This window comes from Denticeps clupeoides, chromosome 3 (assembly GCF_900700375.1).
Source record: "Denticeps clupeoides chromosome 3, fDenClu1.1, whole genome shotgun sequence".
Lineage (NCBI taxonomy): Eukaryota > Metazoa > Chordata > Actinopteri > Clupeiformes > Denticipitidae > Denticeps > Denticeps clupeoides.
The window spans coordinates 1,486,662-1,506,238 of NC_041709.1; the positions used below are offsets into that span (position 1 = coordinate 1,486,662).

At 47.4% G+C, this 19,577-nt stretch overlaps 1 protein-coding gene across 6 annotated transcripts in view; it reads right to left on the bottom strand.

The window, feature by feature from the left end:
- ptbp3 (polypyrimidine tract binding protein 3) overlaps nucleotides 1-19,577 on the bottom strand; it is a 37,045-nt gene that overhangs the window by 13,874 nt on the left and 3,594 nt on the right. For 2 of the 6 annotated variants that reach the window (XM_028971283.1, XM_028971282.1), the window contains one exon: nucleotides 4,415-4,490. The exons of 2 other annotated variants lie outside the window; for them this stretch is intronic. In XM_028971283.1, coding sequence (XP_028827116.1) covers nucleotides 4,415-4,457 — 43 coding nt within the window. In that variant the 5' untranslated portion in view covers nucleotides 4,458-4,490. Of the gene's footprint in view, nucleotides 1-4,414; nucleotides 4,491-11,606; nucleotides 11,700-19,577 lie in introns of those variants that run through there. 2 more of the 6 variants (XM_028971281.1, XM_028971286.1) reach the window with 2 other exon arrangements.

Genomic DNA, 19,577 nt, shown 5'->3' on the forward strand with positions numbered 1-19,577 from the left:
TTACAAAATTAATATTTATCCTGTGGATCATGGATTAAGCCCAGTCCTAAACTAAAAGCATTTTTGAACGGGGAACTTCACCGAGGTCCTCTTTTAGTAAAGGACCAGGCTTAATTCATGAATGGAAAAATGACCCCTTGTGTTGTGAATTTCACCATCTTTAAGCATTTACCAGGCGCCCTTATCCAGAGCGACGTACAATCAGTAGTTACAGGGACAGTCCCCCCCTGGAGACACTCAGGGTTAAGTGTCCTGCTCAGGGACACGATGGTAGTAAGTGGGGTTCGAACCCGGGTCTTCTGGTTCATAGGCGAGTGTGTTACCCACTAGGCTACTACCACCATCTGAGCCACTAACAATTTAAAGTATGAAAATTTTATTTGCTTTTACGCCAATAACCATCTATGTAAACCCTTCACAATATAGGGAAGGGATGAGCCTGTTTGATTTCTGTACATGTAAACAGTCTTGGCTACCCGATTACATTTACATTAATGTAAATGGGTGGTAGCAGGGCGTCTAGGGGCAGTGGTGGCCTAGCGGTTAAGGAAGCAGCCCCGTAATCAGAAGGTTGCCGGTTCGAATCCCGATCCGCCAAGGTGCCAGTGAGCAAAGCACCGTCCCCACACACTGCTCCCCGGGCGCCTGTCATGGTGCCCACTGCTCACTCAGGGTGATGGGTTAAATGCAGAGGACAAATTTCACTGTGTGCACCATGTGCTGTGCTGCTGTGTATCACATGTGACAATCACTTCACTTTCACTTTATATAAATGCCGTAAATGTAAACAGTCCTGGCTACCAGATTAGAAGAACATCAATCACCAGATCCCTCACCACCTCAGTCTTTCAGAGTCAAGCCTCTGGTTAATATTTCCCTCTTTTGCGTTTAGTCCTGCGGTTCCCTGATTCCGCGCCACGGCCCTGGGCAGATGAAGTTGGGCCGCGGGGTTGCCAAGACACTCGGGAATTTGGGGAATCCGAAGAAACGTTTTCTTATTACTGCACGTTCAACAATATGTACGGATACCATTCCCGGAATGCCTGGCTGCCATTCCCACTGTTGTTTGTTCTTTCCCTCCCCACCTGCTACCACTCGCCATCCCCCCCAACTCGGAAATTCGAGGGTTTGCGGCACTTTTTCTACTCAGTGCCTGAAGGGAACAGGGACGCCCCGGTCTGACAGGCAGAAGGACGCCTGTGATTGGTCCCTGCAGGGACTTGTGTTCCATGGGATGGGAGGACAGGGAATCCTGAGGCGGTCAGCCCGACGCTGTGTGAAGGAAATGACAGGGTCGCGGTGGCTTGAAACACGTTAACACTTCACGGTCCACGGCACAGACACTCCTGCTCTGCCCGAGCGAAGACGACCTCCGTCCAAAGCCTCGAGAGGCAGAGTCCCAGCAGAACATCCATCAGCGGCTCCTTCTTCTGGCTCCCGGGCTAAATGCGCTCAGCTTTTACTCCCGACTGATATGAAGCACTTACCACCACCACCACCACCACCATCTTTAATGGCAGCCCGACTGGTGGTGGTAAGTGCTTCATACCACTGAACACAAAAAAACAAAAAACAAAAAAAAAAACAGATTAGACCTTTTCTTCCACAACAGGCTACGCTGCTCCTCGTCCAGGGAATGGTCATCTCTCTCCTGGCTGGAGCTTCTGCAGTCACCATAAAACCCCTCCAGATGGTCCAAAATGTGGCCGCCTGCCTCATCTTCAACCAGCCGAAACACACCCACGTCCCGCCTCCTCACCTCTCTCCACCGGCTCCCGGGAGCCGCTCGCATCGAGTTTAAATCCTTGATGTTTCCTACAGGGCTGTAAATGGAAGTTCTCCCTCTTACACCAACACACTACTAGCTACACTCCTGCACGCCCATGAAACCAGACTGAAAATTCCCTCTTCACGGGGCCTCCGATCCCAATCCACTCTGTTCTCCTTTCTTGTCCCTGGCTGGTGGGACAACTTGTCCTGCTCCATTCGACCAGCCGAGACTACCACCACCTTTAAGAAGCAGCTGAAAACCCACTTGTTCAAAAAGTATTTCAGACGAGTCCAACACACACACACACACGCACGCACGCACACACACTCACAAAATAAAATAAAAAAAATTAATCTCCGAGCATGTTCTTTTTCTGACAAGTTGGGCCTTATCGGGGCTCTTAGTTTTGTAAACTCAAAATCTATAGAAACCGAATGAGAACTGCTGGTGTCGTCCTCTTGTAAGTCTCTTTGGATAAAAGAGTCTGCCAAGTAAAAAAAAAAAAAAAAAGGAACCTCAACGTCTGAATTTAACAGCGTGCTTGTGTGTGTGTGTGTGTGTGTGTGTGTGTGTGTGTGTGTGGGTTGTTTTGTTTTTTTTTAAACTCCGTTATAGAAGGATGAATGGTGAGGCACATGGCAGCTTTTCAGATCATCACCCATCCATCAAACCGACCACTTTACAGAAACCAGCAGCGGTGGGTTCCTCCAGCATGCTCTCCAAACTGCTGTCAGCACCTAAAAAAACAAGGGGCAGTGGTGGCCTAGCGGTTAAGGAAGCGGCCCCGTAATCAGAAGGTTGCCGGTTCAAATCCTGATCCGGTGACTCTGAGCAAAGCACCGTCCCCACACACTGCTCCCCAGGCGCCTGTCATGGCTGCCCACTTCTCACTCAGGGTGATGGTTAAATGCAGAGGACAAATTTCACTGTGTGCACAGTGTGCTGCGCTGCTGTGTATCACATGTGACAATCACTTCACTTTCACTTTTTTTTTTTTTTTTTTTTAAATATCCACCTTCCATGTTTTGCTCGACCGCTGGGCCTAGGTGGGCAGCCCGTGTTTTGTCCCTGGGACAGGGAGACTATGGCCATCTCAGTCGTCTTGACTCGCGAATGAGGATAAATATGCTGGCACTAATGCTTTGGCAGCGTGGTTAGCTCGCCGCTCGGTTTGGGGTGAGCTGGACCAACAAGTGCTAAACGCCTCTGGGAACTCCTTCAAGACTGTTGGAGAACCATTTCAGGTGACGACCTCTTGAAGCTCATCGAGAGAATGCCAAGAGTGTACAAAGCAGTAATCAGAGCAAAGAAACTAGAATATAAAACATGTTTTCACTTATTTCACCTTTTTTTGTTAAGTACATAACTCCACGTGTGTTCATTCATAGTTTTGATGCCTTCAGTGAGAATCTACCAACGTAAATGGTCATGAAGATAAAGAAAACACGTTGAATGAGAAGGTGTCCAGACTTTTGGCCTGGACTGTATGTCTAACAACACTAACAAGCCTAAACCAAAAACCACACCGGTGGAACACGAAAGCAATATTTCAAAAATCAATTCTTTATTTCCAGTGTATGATATGTGTTTCTCAAAAAAAAAAAAAAAAAAAAAAAAAAAAAAAACCCAAAAAAACATGGCTGCTCAATACAAGTCGCTGCTTACAATCAACGGTTTTAAATGAGTAAAGTGGAGTCCATTTTACTCGCCAGTGCGTGTGTTTACTATAAGGAGCTATAATTCGCAGATTTCACTCTCTGCATGGGGGATGGGACGTAGTGTGTAGGATAAAAACGTACTACGGCCGTAATTACCGCGGTGGCCAGGCGGAACATCCATTAAAACCCCCCGCCCGCCCGATGCTTTTTACAAGCGATAAATGCAGCGGCCCAGTTGTAGCCCTCCGCTGCGGCCGAGCAGGAGAGATGAACTAATTTTCACAGCTTGACCCCCGGACATTAGGGCCACGCTACTCCCCCTCTTCCGCCCGGGCCCTCCCCCTGGGCGCGCCTCCCTCCCGCCGCTACTGCACAAAGGAGGCTGTGCCCCCCCCCATCAAAACGCACGTAGGACGGGTGGACAGATGCGGCGTGCAACAGGCCCGTTGTGGGAAAGAGAAGGGACCAACATGGACGCGGCCGCTTTCCGCTATATAGATTTTCTAGCAACGTGGCTTCACGAAGCAAAGTTCTAAAGTGCTGTAGCTCTGTTTCAGTTAAACGGCAAAAAGAAACGACCACAGCCAGTCCAGACCTAATGTCCCAAGCAGCACATTACCATTTATTACCTCACTAAGGACACTGAAAAAACCAAGTTCAGTAACCTATGAGGACAAGGGATCGCTCCGATTACTGGACAATTTACAGAACACTAACTTTACTACAGGGCATAGGTGACAAAGCCAGTGGGAAAGGCCACAGGCCGATGCCATGTTCCAGTTGTAATTAAGGTTTATTATATTGTTAGTACAGCTGACTGACCGTGGACATGCTGACCACATATCTACAGGCACTCTACCAATCGAGGTCCAGCAACGGATCTAGTGAAATTTTTGCCTGTGAATTAAATCAGTGAAAGGTCAATTTGGAGCACAGGAACACCCCCACATGCCGGGCATGTCCTGCTCGAGAGGGGCGGGGTTACCTGTGGAAGGAGTAGAATTGCTCATGGTAGTAGGGCCACGCATGAAAGTGGAAAATGCAGGCTCTTCAGGTCCCCACTGAAACACAAACAAAAACCGAGAGCTGAGGGTTAAATCACATCGGAGGTTCCGCCACCCTCCCCACCCGTCTCTCTCTCTCTCTCTATTGCGCTCTCTCTCTCTCTCTCTCTCTAAAGGTCACCGGCCTTTTAAAAAAAAAAAAAAAAAAAACTTTATTTACATCAGCAGAACACAATTCCCATTTTCCCCTATATGTGGACGACCCGAGCAGCCCAGGATAAATACAGGAATGTTTACATCAAACACACGGGGAGCAGTGGGGCAGTTACTTGTGAGTTCAAAAAAAAAAAAAAAAAAAAAAAGGATTAAATGCATTTTTTCTTAGTCATTATGGGGTTTTGTATGTGGAATTCCAACATGAATTCCAAGAGGTTTAGGCAAATTGAATAAAATCACGTGCATTTAAAAAAAAAAAAAAAAAAAAAAAAAAAAAAAAGAAAGAATACTCTAATAATATATAGGTGGATCATGAATTTTATTTTACGATGAGCGTGAACAAACGCCGAGCACAGTTTCCCAGCCGCTGCACAAAGCCGACTGAGGAGCTGCATAAGCAGGGAAGAAACATCAGGAACGTGACACGCCCCTTCAGGAGCACCAAGCCAGCGATTACCATCCAAGTTACCGAGAGGCGCGGCTGATTTTATACGGAGCGGCGGCGTGGCTCTAAGGCCGGGAAAAGCTTCTGGTGGCCATCCGCACCTTAACTAACGCGCAAAACACATTAATGGGGGGCTTCTCGAGCTGCTTCTCAGCATGGCACCATGAGATGGTGACCTCACACACACACACACACACACACACACACACACACACACACAATATGCAAGATGGTCGGCGATTCTCTGTCGGCTGCTGGAGGAAACGTCTGCATTCGTGCTTTATTTCCTGAGCCGGAGGGAGCACGTTACTAATTGACTTTCCTCCATTCTTCCAATTATAGCTTCTTTTCGCCCCGGGGGGGGGGGCCTCTAATGTACAACACTACTCCACAGCTGTGACGGCGGCTGACAATCACACCGATTGTTCTCCGCGCACTCAGGACCATAAGGCCAGTCCAACCGGACCCACACCGACTCCCGCAGGAGAGCTCAACGTTTTTACATTTACAGCATTCACCAGACGCCCTTATCCAGAGCGACTTACAGTCAGTAGCTACAGGGACGGTCCCCCTCCCCCGAGACACTCGGGGTTAAGTGTCCTGCTCAGGGACACGATGGTAGTAAGTGGGTCTCTTCTGGTTCATAGACGAGTGTGTTGCCCGCTAGGCTACCACCACCCATCACTGATCATTTTTGCTATGCGTCGCTAACTAAAAAGTCAGCCAACATGCACATAATTAGCGTCTAAAAAGGAGAGGAAATAGAAACAAAGCAAATACTGAAGTCGGATGAACGGCCAAGAAGGCCAAAGTACGGAAACAAACTGCTTCCTTCTTATCTCATACAGACACAACTGTGCTGCTCAGGGTCACCGAAAGAAACAGCGACGGCGCGAAGTTGAACCCCGAGGCCCCGCCGAAGGCCGACCAATCACACGCGAGCGGTAGATACGAGCAGGAATCCTGCCGAGCCAGGTGGCCGAGAGGCAGCTGCACGTCCCTCGCCGGCTCGTCATTTCGCCTTTCGAACTGGGGGCTCATCTCTTTTCTTCTCAGGCCACATTCAAATCACGTCTGGAAAAGAATGACCAAAAAAAAAAAAAAAAGATAGAATCTCTTTACCCTTTCCAGCTATGAGCTCCTCTCTGATGCCTCTGACATTTCGTCTGGCGAGTGAAAAATGCACGTGCACACGGGACAAAATGGAACCAAACACACACGCGGTGGCCGGTGGGGTCAAACACCCTGAAGGGGTGACTTCACACAGGCACAGGGCGTCGGCACCGACCCCACGGAGCTACCGTGCCGTTTCTCACGACGCCATCGCTAGTGTCTTTTAATTGGCATCCGGGAGCAGTCTGTTCACCACGAACCATCTTCTCTCATCGACCCCGTGCCTTCGTGAAAATGGCCGCAGGTGCCTTTTGGGATGCCGTGTGAGGCGTGGAGAGTAAAAAAAAAAATAAAAATCCTTCCACACGACCACATTAATCTGCAAACATGAGGCTGCACATGCTGAAGGCATTAGCGTTAATAACGGTTCCTTCTCACCACGTTAAGTCCAGGCCGCACGCTAAAATAAACGTTGCGCCACCGTGGCTGCAATTCTGCGAATTTCAGCATCAAATCTGGCAATTCCACTCGCCATTTCCCAAAACTGAATCCATACATCGAAACACTACATGTCGCACTCAGCCTCACAGCACGCGTATTTAGACGGGGTTCCAAGGTGGTACGAGCGAAGGACTGTAATACCGTAGGACCACGACATTTCATAAGTGTTTATTTTACGAGAATTCGACAAATAACGTTATTCATGTTACAGACCATAGCACCTCATAAGAAAGACACGGCTTCTGTTCTTGACAAATCTACACAAAATGCCTCTGTGTATGGACCTTCCCTGTCTAGAGTTATTTTTTTTCCAAATAAGCAGGTAAATAAAAATCTTTCATATTATATATATATAAAAAAAAAAGTAGCATTTTCCTTGTCAGATAAATGGATTGGTGTAGAGTTCACTGTCTACAGTTCTTTACAAATAGATACAAACACCTGTTGCTTTGGATAAAAGCGTAAATATAAATGTGTACGTATAAAAATGCTAAAGGGCTTATCATGAAGATTTCAGCTAACATTGCTGGCCTTTTTTGATGTGTTTTGAGGTGAAAAAAAATTACAATATACACACACACATTACATTTTGAACATAAAATTATGCTATATTTTCTCTATCAATTTACTCATGTCTCAGTCATGAATACATGTCTGACATTTGAAACGAATTGAGAACAAAAACTGCTTCTGAAATTCGCCGGTTTGCGGCCCTGTAATTCTGTATTCCACCTTGGAACGCATTCGCTCCCATAGACGGACGCCATTCAACACGACATCTAGTCTTTATATCCATGCACTAAGTCAAGCACATTTGTGTCAAATGGCATCCAAAGATGTGTACAATAAACACTAAAGATGTGTTTATTGTAAAATTAGAAATGAACCTCGGAACGAATACTTCACCTCATGGGAAAGCTAATCAATTAGCAACAATTTTTGAATGACCTAGTTCAGCCTAAATGCTAAAGGCTAACAGATTCGCTCAGATGTCAAATACAATTTATAATTTGTATATAACGCAAGATAGATGAATTTGCACTTCGACAGGAGTAAATCCCATTTTTCCCATTCTATTCTGTATGTATAATAGTCCATACACATATTACCATAAAAACAAGTGGGCAACTTTGCGGTACACGACTCTGCTTTTGGTCTTGCTAACGCACGCTAATAATTAAGCTCAGACATCTAACTTACAACGTAAATGAAGCACATTAACCTTCATATTCCAGTTAGACTGAACCCTATTACAATATTATTTAGCAGCGGCAATAACCAATTGTATGATTAGTTGCTTAGCTCTACAGGACCTTAGTGTCTGATTCAGTATATGAGAATAAATAATACTTTACACAGATGTAAGTATGTCAGTTGAGAAATAGTTGAAAAAAATTTTTTTCCCAAGATCTGCGTGCATGACACCAAGCAATTACAGCTGCTTCGTCGGGAAACAATGGTTCCGCCAGGCTTCAAACCGTTGGTTTGGGATCAATTATCATGCTAAAAAACAAGGCATTGTTGTTTCATGACTGGTGTGAAAAATTAATCCTTATAATTCTTTTTCATTTGAAATGCAGGAAGAAAAAAAAAAAAAAAAAATTGCCAAAACAGGCCCATCTCTTCTCGGCCAGAGCACAGCTTCAGGGTGTGCAAAAGTCTGGAATAAAAGCTTTTGGTACATGTCCCCTCACCACCTCAGGCTACCGTTCTACCCTGGTTGCACTATGCAAACATTTCACTACATTTGCCAATACTGCGGAATATTATGGTCAAAGGATCATCTACATCTCGTTTCTGTGAATTCTGTGAATTTCTATTAGCCATGCAGTCTAGTTACTACCAGAAGAGATACAGTACAGTCCTTTAAACAAGGTCTCCGGTCTCTTCCATCATATTCTAGTCAACAAAGTTCTCACAACCTTCACAGAATGATATTAAGACAGTGGTCACACAGCCACAGAACTTTCAAAAAAAGAACTGCATGATGTTATATAAAGAACGTAGGCAAACAGCACACACACACACAAAGAAAAAGAGCAAACTTGCTTTGTTTCAATGAATGCCAAAGCGTGTGCATCATGCAATTTTCAACACGCAGGAAAGAAGAGGCCGACCACACCAGCCTGCTCAAGCCAGGCAGGTGTGTTTCGGCTCCACCGCTCTCCATCTGCCAGCTGCTGGCCTGCACGACTGAAGACCGCCACAGGTAGAGTAACCGAAATGAACTAGACAAATAAACTTCGTTCCAGGACGTCGGGTTTACCAGCTGGTGTATTCAGCGTTTGGCCATGACAACTACATTGTTTTACTATTACTACAGGGTGGGCCATTTATATGGATACACCTTAATAAAATGGGAATGGTTGGTGACATTGAACACATTTTATAAGTGGTCAGAAACTTGTAAATAACTCATGAAAGAATAAAGTTACGTTAAAACCAAGTGCACCATTGTTTTTCTTGTGAAATTACCAGTAAATTTGATGCGTCACATGACCCTCTTCCTATTGAAAAAAAAAAAAGTTGGATCCAAGATGGCCGACTTCAAAATGGCCACTATGGTCACCACCCATCTTGAAAAGTTTGCCCCCCTCACATATACTAATGTGCCACAAACAGGACATTAATATCACCAACCATTCCCATTTTATTAAGGTGTACCCATATAAATGGCCCACCCTGTAGTTATGGCTGCACTTGACCGGCATGATGACAGATTACACCAACAGACTCATCTCTTGAATGACTTCCTCACAATATACAAATTGATATTACTGATATATCACCCAGTTATGCCTGTATGTACTCGCGTGTAAAACGTGCGCAACTTTCTCCTCATTTTTGCTCATTTGAATGTACGTTTTCAAAGGACGACTATGTGCATTCCTGTCAGCTCAATCAGGTGCAGGAGAAAGCGTGTCGTCCTAGTCCTCCGTAACCGGCATGGGGACTGGCCGAGCGGACATCGCGTGTGTTCAGGTGCAGGACAAAGACAAACAGATCAAAAAGTTTAAAAGACTAACAAAGTGAAAACCAAAAGAGACTTAAACGATAAGTAAACAGGGTTTCGCCCCTCCCAAAACCCAAGCAGAACCCACGCCCAGCGTTGGAAAAACTGACGGGCGATCCTGTCTTTCGTTTATGAACATGGTTGCATCATCATCATCATCATCATCATCACCACCATCACCATGACATGAAAAACGACCCTTTTAAGGGGTCTCCACGTGCAATGCTGACACATTGTGTGGACACCGTAAATGCCTGCACGAGCTTGGTTCCAATAAGGACAGGGTGTCCCCTGCCTTGCAAGACACAAATACACTGGACTTGGCAGCCAACGAATCAATACTTTGGTCCCAGAGCCATCCGGGCTGCCGGGTGATGACTGTCATGTCACCGCGATGAACCGTCGGGTTACCCTGGGCTTTTTGTCGGGGGACGCACAACATTTTTGGTCAAATCCAATGGAAATGCTTTATGTGCCGCAGTGTTCTTCCTGCAGTCGTTCGCGTCTCGCCTCCCGCCGCCTCTTAAAGGCAACACGCGTTCATTCCACGCGGATTCCCACGCCAATTAACGTGCTCGGGCAGGTAGAAAAATGTCGGTCCTGCTTTTCCGATGCCTCGTCGGTACGGTGTTACAATCTCGCCATTGTCCCCCCTGACTCGGGTACTAAATGTTCCCCATACGGTGCGGATCCCGTATCGGGAACAACCTTGCAGCGGTGCTGCGACTGCCGCAGCTGGAAGAACAGCGCCGAAGCAGAACGAGGAAGCCCAAGCGTTGCCATTTTGAGGATGGCGGTTCACCAGGTACCGGATGGAACGGAAGGAAACGCCGGGGTACAGGAGCAACACACACTCGTTTTCTGCCCCCTTTACTGTCCAGTACAAAATGCACGTGAACATAGAACTAGAATCACTCGTTTGGTAGCGTTGGCATTTCAAGAGGTGACATTTTATTCGCCATGGCCTGGTACCGTAGGATTCGGGTATTGTGCATGTTTATGTGCAGGCCTCATGGAACAAGAAGGAAAATAAATACAGCTCAGGTTTCACCAGCAACCAGACCAGTTTTGCAATGACGTCACTTGCCACAGCAAGACACCGAGACTCCTTCATATTTCCCCGAGCCGTTTGATGATTGGTCCCTAAAAAAAAAAAAAAGCACCCGGCAGAGATCGGCTTTATTTGAATTTTTTATTTAGTTCATAATTTTCTTGACTAGGAAAAAAAAAGGTTCGACTTCATAAATCATGTTTGCAAAGGTTTTCGAATAAAACTTACAATATATTCCGCTGTACGCAGTTTAGTAGCACATACCAAATTAATATCCATTGCAAAATGGCCACCGGTCTGCAGTAAAAATACGGCCTCCTGCAGCCAAATTTCACCGTAACTGTCGGAGCTCAGGCCACCAGGACTGGAGGATTAAACACAGCTCGAGCGCAGGGTCACGATATAAGTCAAGACTGCAACCTTCAATCTGAGGCAAAAAAAAAAAAAACACACACACACACCAAACTGGTTTCTTAAAAACACACTCACTCACTCACTCACACACACACACACACTCACTCACACTCACACACACTCGCTACTTCCTTCCCAGAGACAGAGGGAGACAACAGAGCAACAAAGTGAAAATGAATTTTGTTTAATGCCCTGCAGATTAAACATGCAATAGATGCAGACGCACAAAATGGGGGCTTTTATTTACCAAGCCCACTTGGTCGGGCTACAACAGACACACACACACACACACACACACACACACACACACAGCGCAACAGGTAAGGTCTCCTGTCTTTAAAAAGGAACCGAAACGCTTGCCTTTACAAGCCCAGCGGGGGCGCACGCGAGTGGGCAGATCCCGGCCCAGAAGGACTGTACCTGAAACTCACTGGCAGCGTGTCGGCCTAGTCCTCCGTCACCGGCATGGGGACTGGCCGAGCGGAGATGAGGAAGAGACGAGACACAGACAGATTGAACGTTAAAAAAAAAAAAAAAAAAAAAAAAAAAAAAAAAAAAAAAAAGGAAGAAAGGGTGAGGAAGAAGTGGAGAGAAGACCGAATAAAAATAAATAAATAAATAAATAAAAAGAGGAGGAGGAGGAAGGGGCTTTCAGAGCAGAGAGAAGTGGGAGAGACGGAGCTGAGGAGCAGCAAGTGCAACAGTGAGGCAGAGAGAGAGAGAGAGAGAGAGAGAGCGAGAGAGGGAGCGAGCGAGACGTGGACGACAGGAAGAGCAATAAGGGAGGAGCCGGGTGGGAGTGTGCGCATGTGATCAGAGCATCTCAAAAAACACCACACACACACACACACACACACACACACACACACACACACACACACACACACACACCACAAACTCTGTTCAAACCTGTCAGAAATGGGGAAGGGAGTAGAGATGTACGAATGTAAATGAAATTCAGGCACACGACCAAGCGTTGTTCATTTAAATAATAAACCCCTCCCACGGCCGCGCGGAAAGGTTACGGGGGGGCGGGGCTTCAACAGGTTGATATAAGCAATCTCCCTAGAAACAGGGGCACAGCGCGCTGCTGAAGGGAACAGCTGTCCCGAGCGTGGGCGGGCGGGCGGGCGGGCGGGCGGCATACGTGTGGCGGCCCCGCCGCAGGTGATGTATCCGTTACCGCGGCCGGCCCTCCCCTCCGTCAGCAACCGGATACGGCCGGACAAACAAAAGCCAGCAGCGCACTCTAATTAAACAGCGGCGCTGAAAGCCAAGCGGCCGCCCGGGGCCCAGCGCTCCTTCTTATTTATTCATCCGTTCATTTTTTATCTCTTTTCAGGGACCAGAAGCGCCAAACACGGCCAGACGAAAAAAAAACAAAAAAAAAACAACACTTTATTATGCGGCGACGCGGCAACGTCACATGAGGCGTTCCCAGCCTGGTAATAAAAATCCCAAAGATGGCGATCAGGGCGTGCGGAGTGTAAGAGTCGCTTTTCTCTTACGTCCCGGCCCGCCAGGAAACCGTTGCAGACGCGTCCTCCCCCGCCACAATTTAATAAGGCCTTTACTTTCACCGGTGTAGAGTTCCCCTCGCTCTCCCCGTCGGAAGCGCGCAGCCGGCCGGAATGGCTGGTGTTCGGTTGTCGTTGTCCTGCCCCGAACGCGCACGAGTACGCGCTGGTATTCTGTTTTTTATCCTGTACGAGGGCACGGCAGCGGCCAGCCCTGTGTGTGTGTGTGTGTGTGTGGGGGGGGGGGGGGGTGTTGCGGGTCGGGGAGGAGCAATCTAACGTCTCCGGTTCCCAAATCCCACATTTCTCGCGGAAACAGAGAAATCCAAAATGGAGCCGGACTCGCGACTTCCAGACACGCCACGTTGGCCTCAGTGGAAGGACCCGGCAAAGCTGCATGACGAGAAAAGGAAGAAAGGGGAACTTCTCGCTCAGGTTTCTGGGGTTGGGCCAAGCCTGGTGTCCGTTTCCCTTTAATATTCTACGGGGGTAATAAAGAAGAGTGAACTGAAACCGGCCGGGATGACAATCAAGCCCGGTAGGCCGGCCACCCGATCCCGTGCGCGTCAACAAGAGTTGTACCTGGGCCGCTTTGTCTGGGAAGGCCATGAAGAGAAACCCAAACGGTGGAACGGCGGACCGGCCTCATTAACTGGCCTCGGGTCTGGAGACAAGGCCTCCAGTGGACGTCATTAACCAGGGCAGTGGTGGCCTAGCGGTTAAGGAAGCGGCCCCGTAATCAGAAGGTTGCAGGTTCGATTCCCGATCCGCCAAGGTGCCACTGAGTAAAGCACCGTCCCCACACACTGCTCCCCGGGCGCCTGTCATGGCTGCCCACTGCTCACTCAGGGTGATGGTTAAATGCAGAGGACAAATTTCACTGTGTGCACCGTGTGCTGTGCATCACATGTGACAATCACTTCACTTAACCTGTCCAATGGCGGCGTCCATACGGTTTCACCGCTATTTGAAGCCATTTCTCCAGCCTAAAGGATGCTGGGAATTGTAGTTTGAGCGTTTTCCCCCCCCCACACAAAATTTGATGCACTTCAATGCACCTGCGCACTTTAACTTTGTGTGCAGGTTGTAACTGTCACATTGCACTGACCAAACAAGTAAAATGGTATTCAAACAACCCCAAAAAAACCTACACAAATGTACACATTAAATCACCTAGTGGCCGACCCCGCAACACGTTCTCAGCCCATTTCAACACGGCAGGAGGCCACCACACGATAGTAGGACACCCGTTCGAGTTAACTGATAGCGGACGACGTTCGTGTCCTTGCCACCTTGCGGCCTTTGAGCGTGGGGAAGACACTGGATCAGCCGCCTTCCTGGGAAATCTCAGTCCTGGGTGCGTTGTCAGAATAATAAAAAAACATTACATTTACATTTAAGGCATTTTTCAGACGTCCTTATCCATAGCGACCTACAATCAGTAGTTACAGGGACAGTCCCCCCCTGGAGACACTCAGGGTTAATGGTTGTAAGTGGGGTTTGAACCTGGGTGTTCTGGTTCATAGGCGAGTGTGTTACCCGCTAGGTCGCTACCACCCTAAACATCACCTCAAAATCTCATGCTATAATGTAATAATAAAATAATAAGAAGAATAATTTCGTTTAAGGAAATTTCACTTCTGGTCCAGGCACTGAAGAGTTGGGGGGAAAACCGGCCGAATGCTTCGCCGGTGTTGCTTAAGAGTGTTTTTAATAATGCAACATGGCCGCAGGCAAATTACCTAATGAGCACATGATATGAAAGCCAATTTGTTGAGAAAGTCGAACGCCTGCCTCAACAGGCCTGCAGGCGAGTGCGTTCATCACGAAAACACAACTGAACTACCGACTCACCGCTGCGCGCCCTTTTTAACGTTACAAGCACGAAGACCCAAGCGGTCACTTCATTAAGAAAGAAATATAAATGATCCCGTACTCTCTAAAAAGGATCTAGATGGGTGGAAGTAGCCTAGCGGGTAACACACTCGCCTACGAACCAGAAGACCCAGGTTCAAACCCCACTTACTACCATCGTGTCCCTGAGCAGGACACTTAGCCCTGAGTGTCTCCAGGGGGGGACTGTCCCTGTAACTACTGAGTGTAAGTCGCTCTGGATTGGATGTGAACCCAGCAGGGCACCCTGTGCCGAGCTGCCACATACTGATCATTCCTCACAGACGAGGGCTGAAGGACTGCGGGAGCGAGGGCCGTACGGTATCAGAACAATGGGCTCCGCAGCCACAACACCGCCAGCGGAATGGCGACCCGGAATACCAGCAGCGCGCCAACAATACGCGGTAGTCAAAATACACGGGCGTGGCAGCCTCGTGTCCCCAAACACCCTCGGGTCCATGACCCTCCGTTTGTCTGAACAGGTGCGTGTCTGGATGCCTAGTGGTAGTAGTAGGGTGGTAGTGGCCTAGTGGGTAAACACACTCGCCTATGAACCAGGAGACCCAGGTTCAAACCCCACTTACTACCACCGTGTCCCTGAGCAGGACACTTAACCCTGAGTGTCTCCAGGGGGGGACTGTCCCTGTAACTACTGATTGTAAGTCGCTCTGGATAAGGGCGTCTGATAAATGCCGTAAATGTAAATGATGCCGGACAGTCGCCTCCACTTTGCAGACGCCCGGCTCGGGTCTCGTGGACCGGAACGTTTTTTGGCAAAGTCGCCCGGTCTTGGATCAGACGCACGGGTCAGCAGCAAGTCTGACCACGAATATTTCACTTTTATGTGCAGACGCGTCCAGACACCCGTGCAAAAGTCCATTTGCAGCTGTATTAAAGTCTCGTCTGAGGATGCTGAAGATGTTTTTTCTAACCTGAAGATCTAATTTTCACGAGAGTTGGTGGGGGGACAAATATCATGTGGGAACCGAGCGATTGCCGTGTGCAAATGGGAACCAAAAACCAATAACAGGATTTTAGAGTCATATGATTTGTGGCATTCTTTGCAGAATTAACTCAACCCTAAAAGGAAATGGTCACGAGAATAGGTGGCCGGGGGGGAGAGAGAGAGCGAGAGAGAGAGAGCGAGCGAGAGAGAGAGAGAAAGGCCCATTGGAAAATGACAAGGCAGGTGGCAGTGGACAAAGGCCAACGGGAAGGATATGGTGACAGCCATGAATGTTTAAAGCGCCGGGCTCCTTTTCCATCAGTGGAGGCGGTTCTCTGAGGAGTCCCGGGTACCAGAGATGGGTCAGCGACCCCGGGCAAATCTGATGGCATCAGCAGCACCGGATTTATGGCTCTCTGAAGGGCACATGGCCCACCGACTCCGCGCCAATCAAGTTGAAAAATAACCACAGTAAGCGCTATGCCAAATAACACAATCAAAAACACAAAAAAAGTTGAGACCGGTGACCATCCAGTCAGCAAGGACTTTTCCGATTTTCTGGACGTTTACGGATCGTTTCGGCCACGCCCCCACGGGCAGGAAGGGGGCCGAGCGTGCGACATCAATATTTCATTCCTGAGGTTGAAAAGCGGGGAGGTGCGCAAAGCCGCGTGTAACATGAGCCCCCCCGGTCACCAACGTGGCATCTGTCCCCTTAAGCCCGGCGGGCTGAGAGGGACCGGGCCGCAGGGGCGTGTCTGGAGCGACGTCCCTCCCAATCCAGCCCAGTCACCCAAAGCGGCTCGGGAAGGGGGCGGCGGCCTGATTGGCTTTTTCCAACGAAAGAGGAAGAGGATATTCGCCCGATAACGTGGAACAGATGGACACTCGCTCGTGGCGGCCGGTGCCAACAACCCTGCAACCGATTACGGCCGCTCCGAGCCGGAGGGCCGACTGGAAAGTCCTGGACCGTAAAAAATAATTAGGAACCTCATCTCAAACGGAGTCGACGGCAAAGCGAAAGCCGGGTCTATTCCACCAATCTCAACCTCCACTGGCCAATCAGATTGAGTCATTTCTGCAGAGCGATGGGAGGGCAGCGGGTGGATGAAATCAGGCACTGGGCCTCCCGGCAGGACGATGGACCGCCGCTGAACCAGCGTTCCTCAAAACGAAAAATAAAAAAAAACAATGTCCAGAGAGCTGAAGGAGCCCCGGGGCCCAAATTCGATAAATCGCCCACTCCTACATAGAGACATCAACTCAAAACAACAAGTTATAAGACTGTAATTGCTTTAAAACAGAAAAAGCGAAGTGATACAAAATCAAGCCAATCACCTTTAAACGTATAGTTTTATTGGGGCTCTAATGATTTCTGTGACTGAATTGTGGAATCAAACAAATAAAACGGAACCCATTGAAACCAGTCCACGGGTTTCCTGTCCAGGCGGGACTTCTGCGCACACCACAACGCAATGTAAAATGTAAACTTGCGGTCAATTGCGGAATTTGACTCTTAATGCTAAGTTTAGAGCTGGACAATACCCAAACTATTTTTTATGAATTGGACTCTTTTATGAGAACATATGTGACGACCACTCACAGTCAATTGTCCAGTTAATTGGTTTTTTTTTCAATGTTTATTTATTTATGTTTTTAGGATTATTACAAATGTGAAGCACTTTAATTTCACAAAAGGAAGAATGTGTAATATTGTGAAATAGTTCTGAAATGCACATAGTATTCACATGAAAGTGAATTGAAGTGATGGGCATTGTGAAACACTGCAGCACAGCACACGGTGACACCACGAAATGTCTCCTCTGCTTTTAACCATGACCCTTGGTGAGCAGTCTCAGTTCTGATTACATGGGGCAGTGGTGGCCTGGCAGTTAAGAAAGCGGCCCTGTAAATGCCCAAGCACTTTATTGAACAGTGGGATGTTCTTGCAGGTTATTTTTTCCCCACCCACTCCATAATCATACAGTTTTAATAAAAACGTTTATAATGGAAAACAGGGAATTCTGAAGAATTTAAAAGGAAAAAAAATGAATTTAGGTAAAAACTAAAACTGATTTCATAGGGTCCAATATTACTTTGTCTTGCTGAGGGACACAATGGTAGTAAGTGGGGCTTGAATCTGGGACTTTGTGGTCATCTGGTTCAGAAACTTTTCTGACCCCTCTGCACCACAGAAATTAGGAGTGATCACTGGTTCTGCTGGGAAACTTGGGTCCTGCATTCATGTGAAGGATGTGGCGGTAACACTAAACATCGCTACTGACCAAGGGCACCCCTTAATGAAATTCCCTTGTGGCAGCACCCCCTTTTCCAGCAGGTTAAACGCACCCAGTCACACTGTGAAACTGGATCAGGGCTGGTTTGAGGAACATGACCGAGTTCAAGGGTTGACTTGGCCGCCAAATTCCCCAGATCTCAATCCGATGGAGAATCTGTGGCATGTGATGGAAAAACAAACAATCCACTCCAATCCACAGTGGCCCAACATCACAACCAACCTGCTGCCAACATCCTGGTGCTACAGGACACCTTCATGTCTTGGTGGTTCAGAGCTGATTTCGCCACTCAAGGCTAAACAATAATATTAAAATACATTTAATTAATGTATTTTCCTTGATTAATTAAAACACCCCGTTTCTAAACTCTTGTTTAAAATTTGCAACAGTCTTTTAGCACATTTAAAAAATATATAACAGAATATAAACACCACTTCTTCAGTTTTCAGTTTCATAATAGGGTGGTAGTAGTGTACTCTCCTACGAACCAGGAGACCCAGGTTCAAACCCCACTTACTACCATCGTGTCCCTGAGCAGGACACTTAACCCTGAGTGTCCCCAGGGGGGAACTGTCCCTGTAACTACTGATTGTAAGTCGCTCTGGATAAGGACGTCTGGTAAATGCTGTAAATGTCAATCTATAAGCTGAAATGTCAAATTTCCGCCAATGAAAAAGCCTGAAAGATTTTGTGTAAACATTTGATGGATGAAATGAATTCGGCGGATAAAGCGGCGGCACATTTTCATTATTTGAACAATTGTCTCGGCACAACAATAACTTTTCTTGTAATATTGTCGAGGGGAAAACTTCAAAAGAGGCAACAGGAAGGTGGCCGAAGCGCCTCAGTCACATTCCTGTTCGCTCCTGTGGGACGCAGACCAGGAAAAGAACTAAAGGAAGCCTGCATCACAGCACCCCCCACTATATTAAAAAGGTCAATCTAATATATATATTGCAAATGTAAAAATAAATAAATAAATAATAAATAAATAATAAAAATGTTATTAATAATTCCTGAATCCCACCACATGCACCGATACCGGTTTATTTCCAGAGGCGGAAATAAAAAGGTGAACCTGCACCCTTATGCATTTGTGTCATTTTGTTCAACGGCGAAATTGTGACAAAATACAATAAAATTAAAAATAATAATAAAGAAAAAATTTCCAACTGACATTGGTGTTGGGTGGAACCCCAGAAAGAAGATTACGAGAGAGCACATGGAACAGGGAGACATCCCCACATTTAAAAACCCCGGTTCCACCTTCCACGGCCACGCCGGAGATCCCGAGCGTCCCTGCCACTTCCTGCTTGGTTACGAGCAGCAGAATTAGACGTCTTATTCGGCTTTGAAGTTAAAAAAGGGAAAAAATAAAAAATTAATAAAAAAAAGTTGAGCAACAGCGAGACCTTCGAGTGCGAACGCTGCCCGAAGTTGGCGTCCTCGCTGTGGGACGAGGCCTTCGTGAAACCACCGGCGTGCGCTTCCTTTCGAAGGGACATTCATCGGCGCTCTCGACCGACGCGACTCCGGTTTTTGACAGTCAACTTACGCAAGAGCAAAAGACGAATCACATTGCAGGGTGTTAGTGGCCTAGTGTGTAACACACTCGCCTATGAACCAGAAGACCCGGGTTTGAATCCCACTTACTACCATCGTGTCCCCGAGCAAGACACTTAACCCTGAGTGACTCCGGGGGGGGACTGTCCCTGTAACTACTGGTAGTGAGACGGCC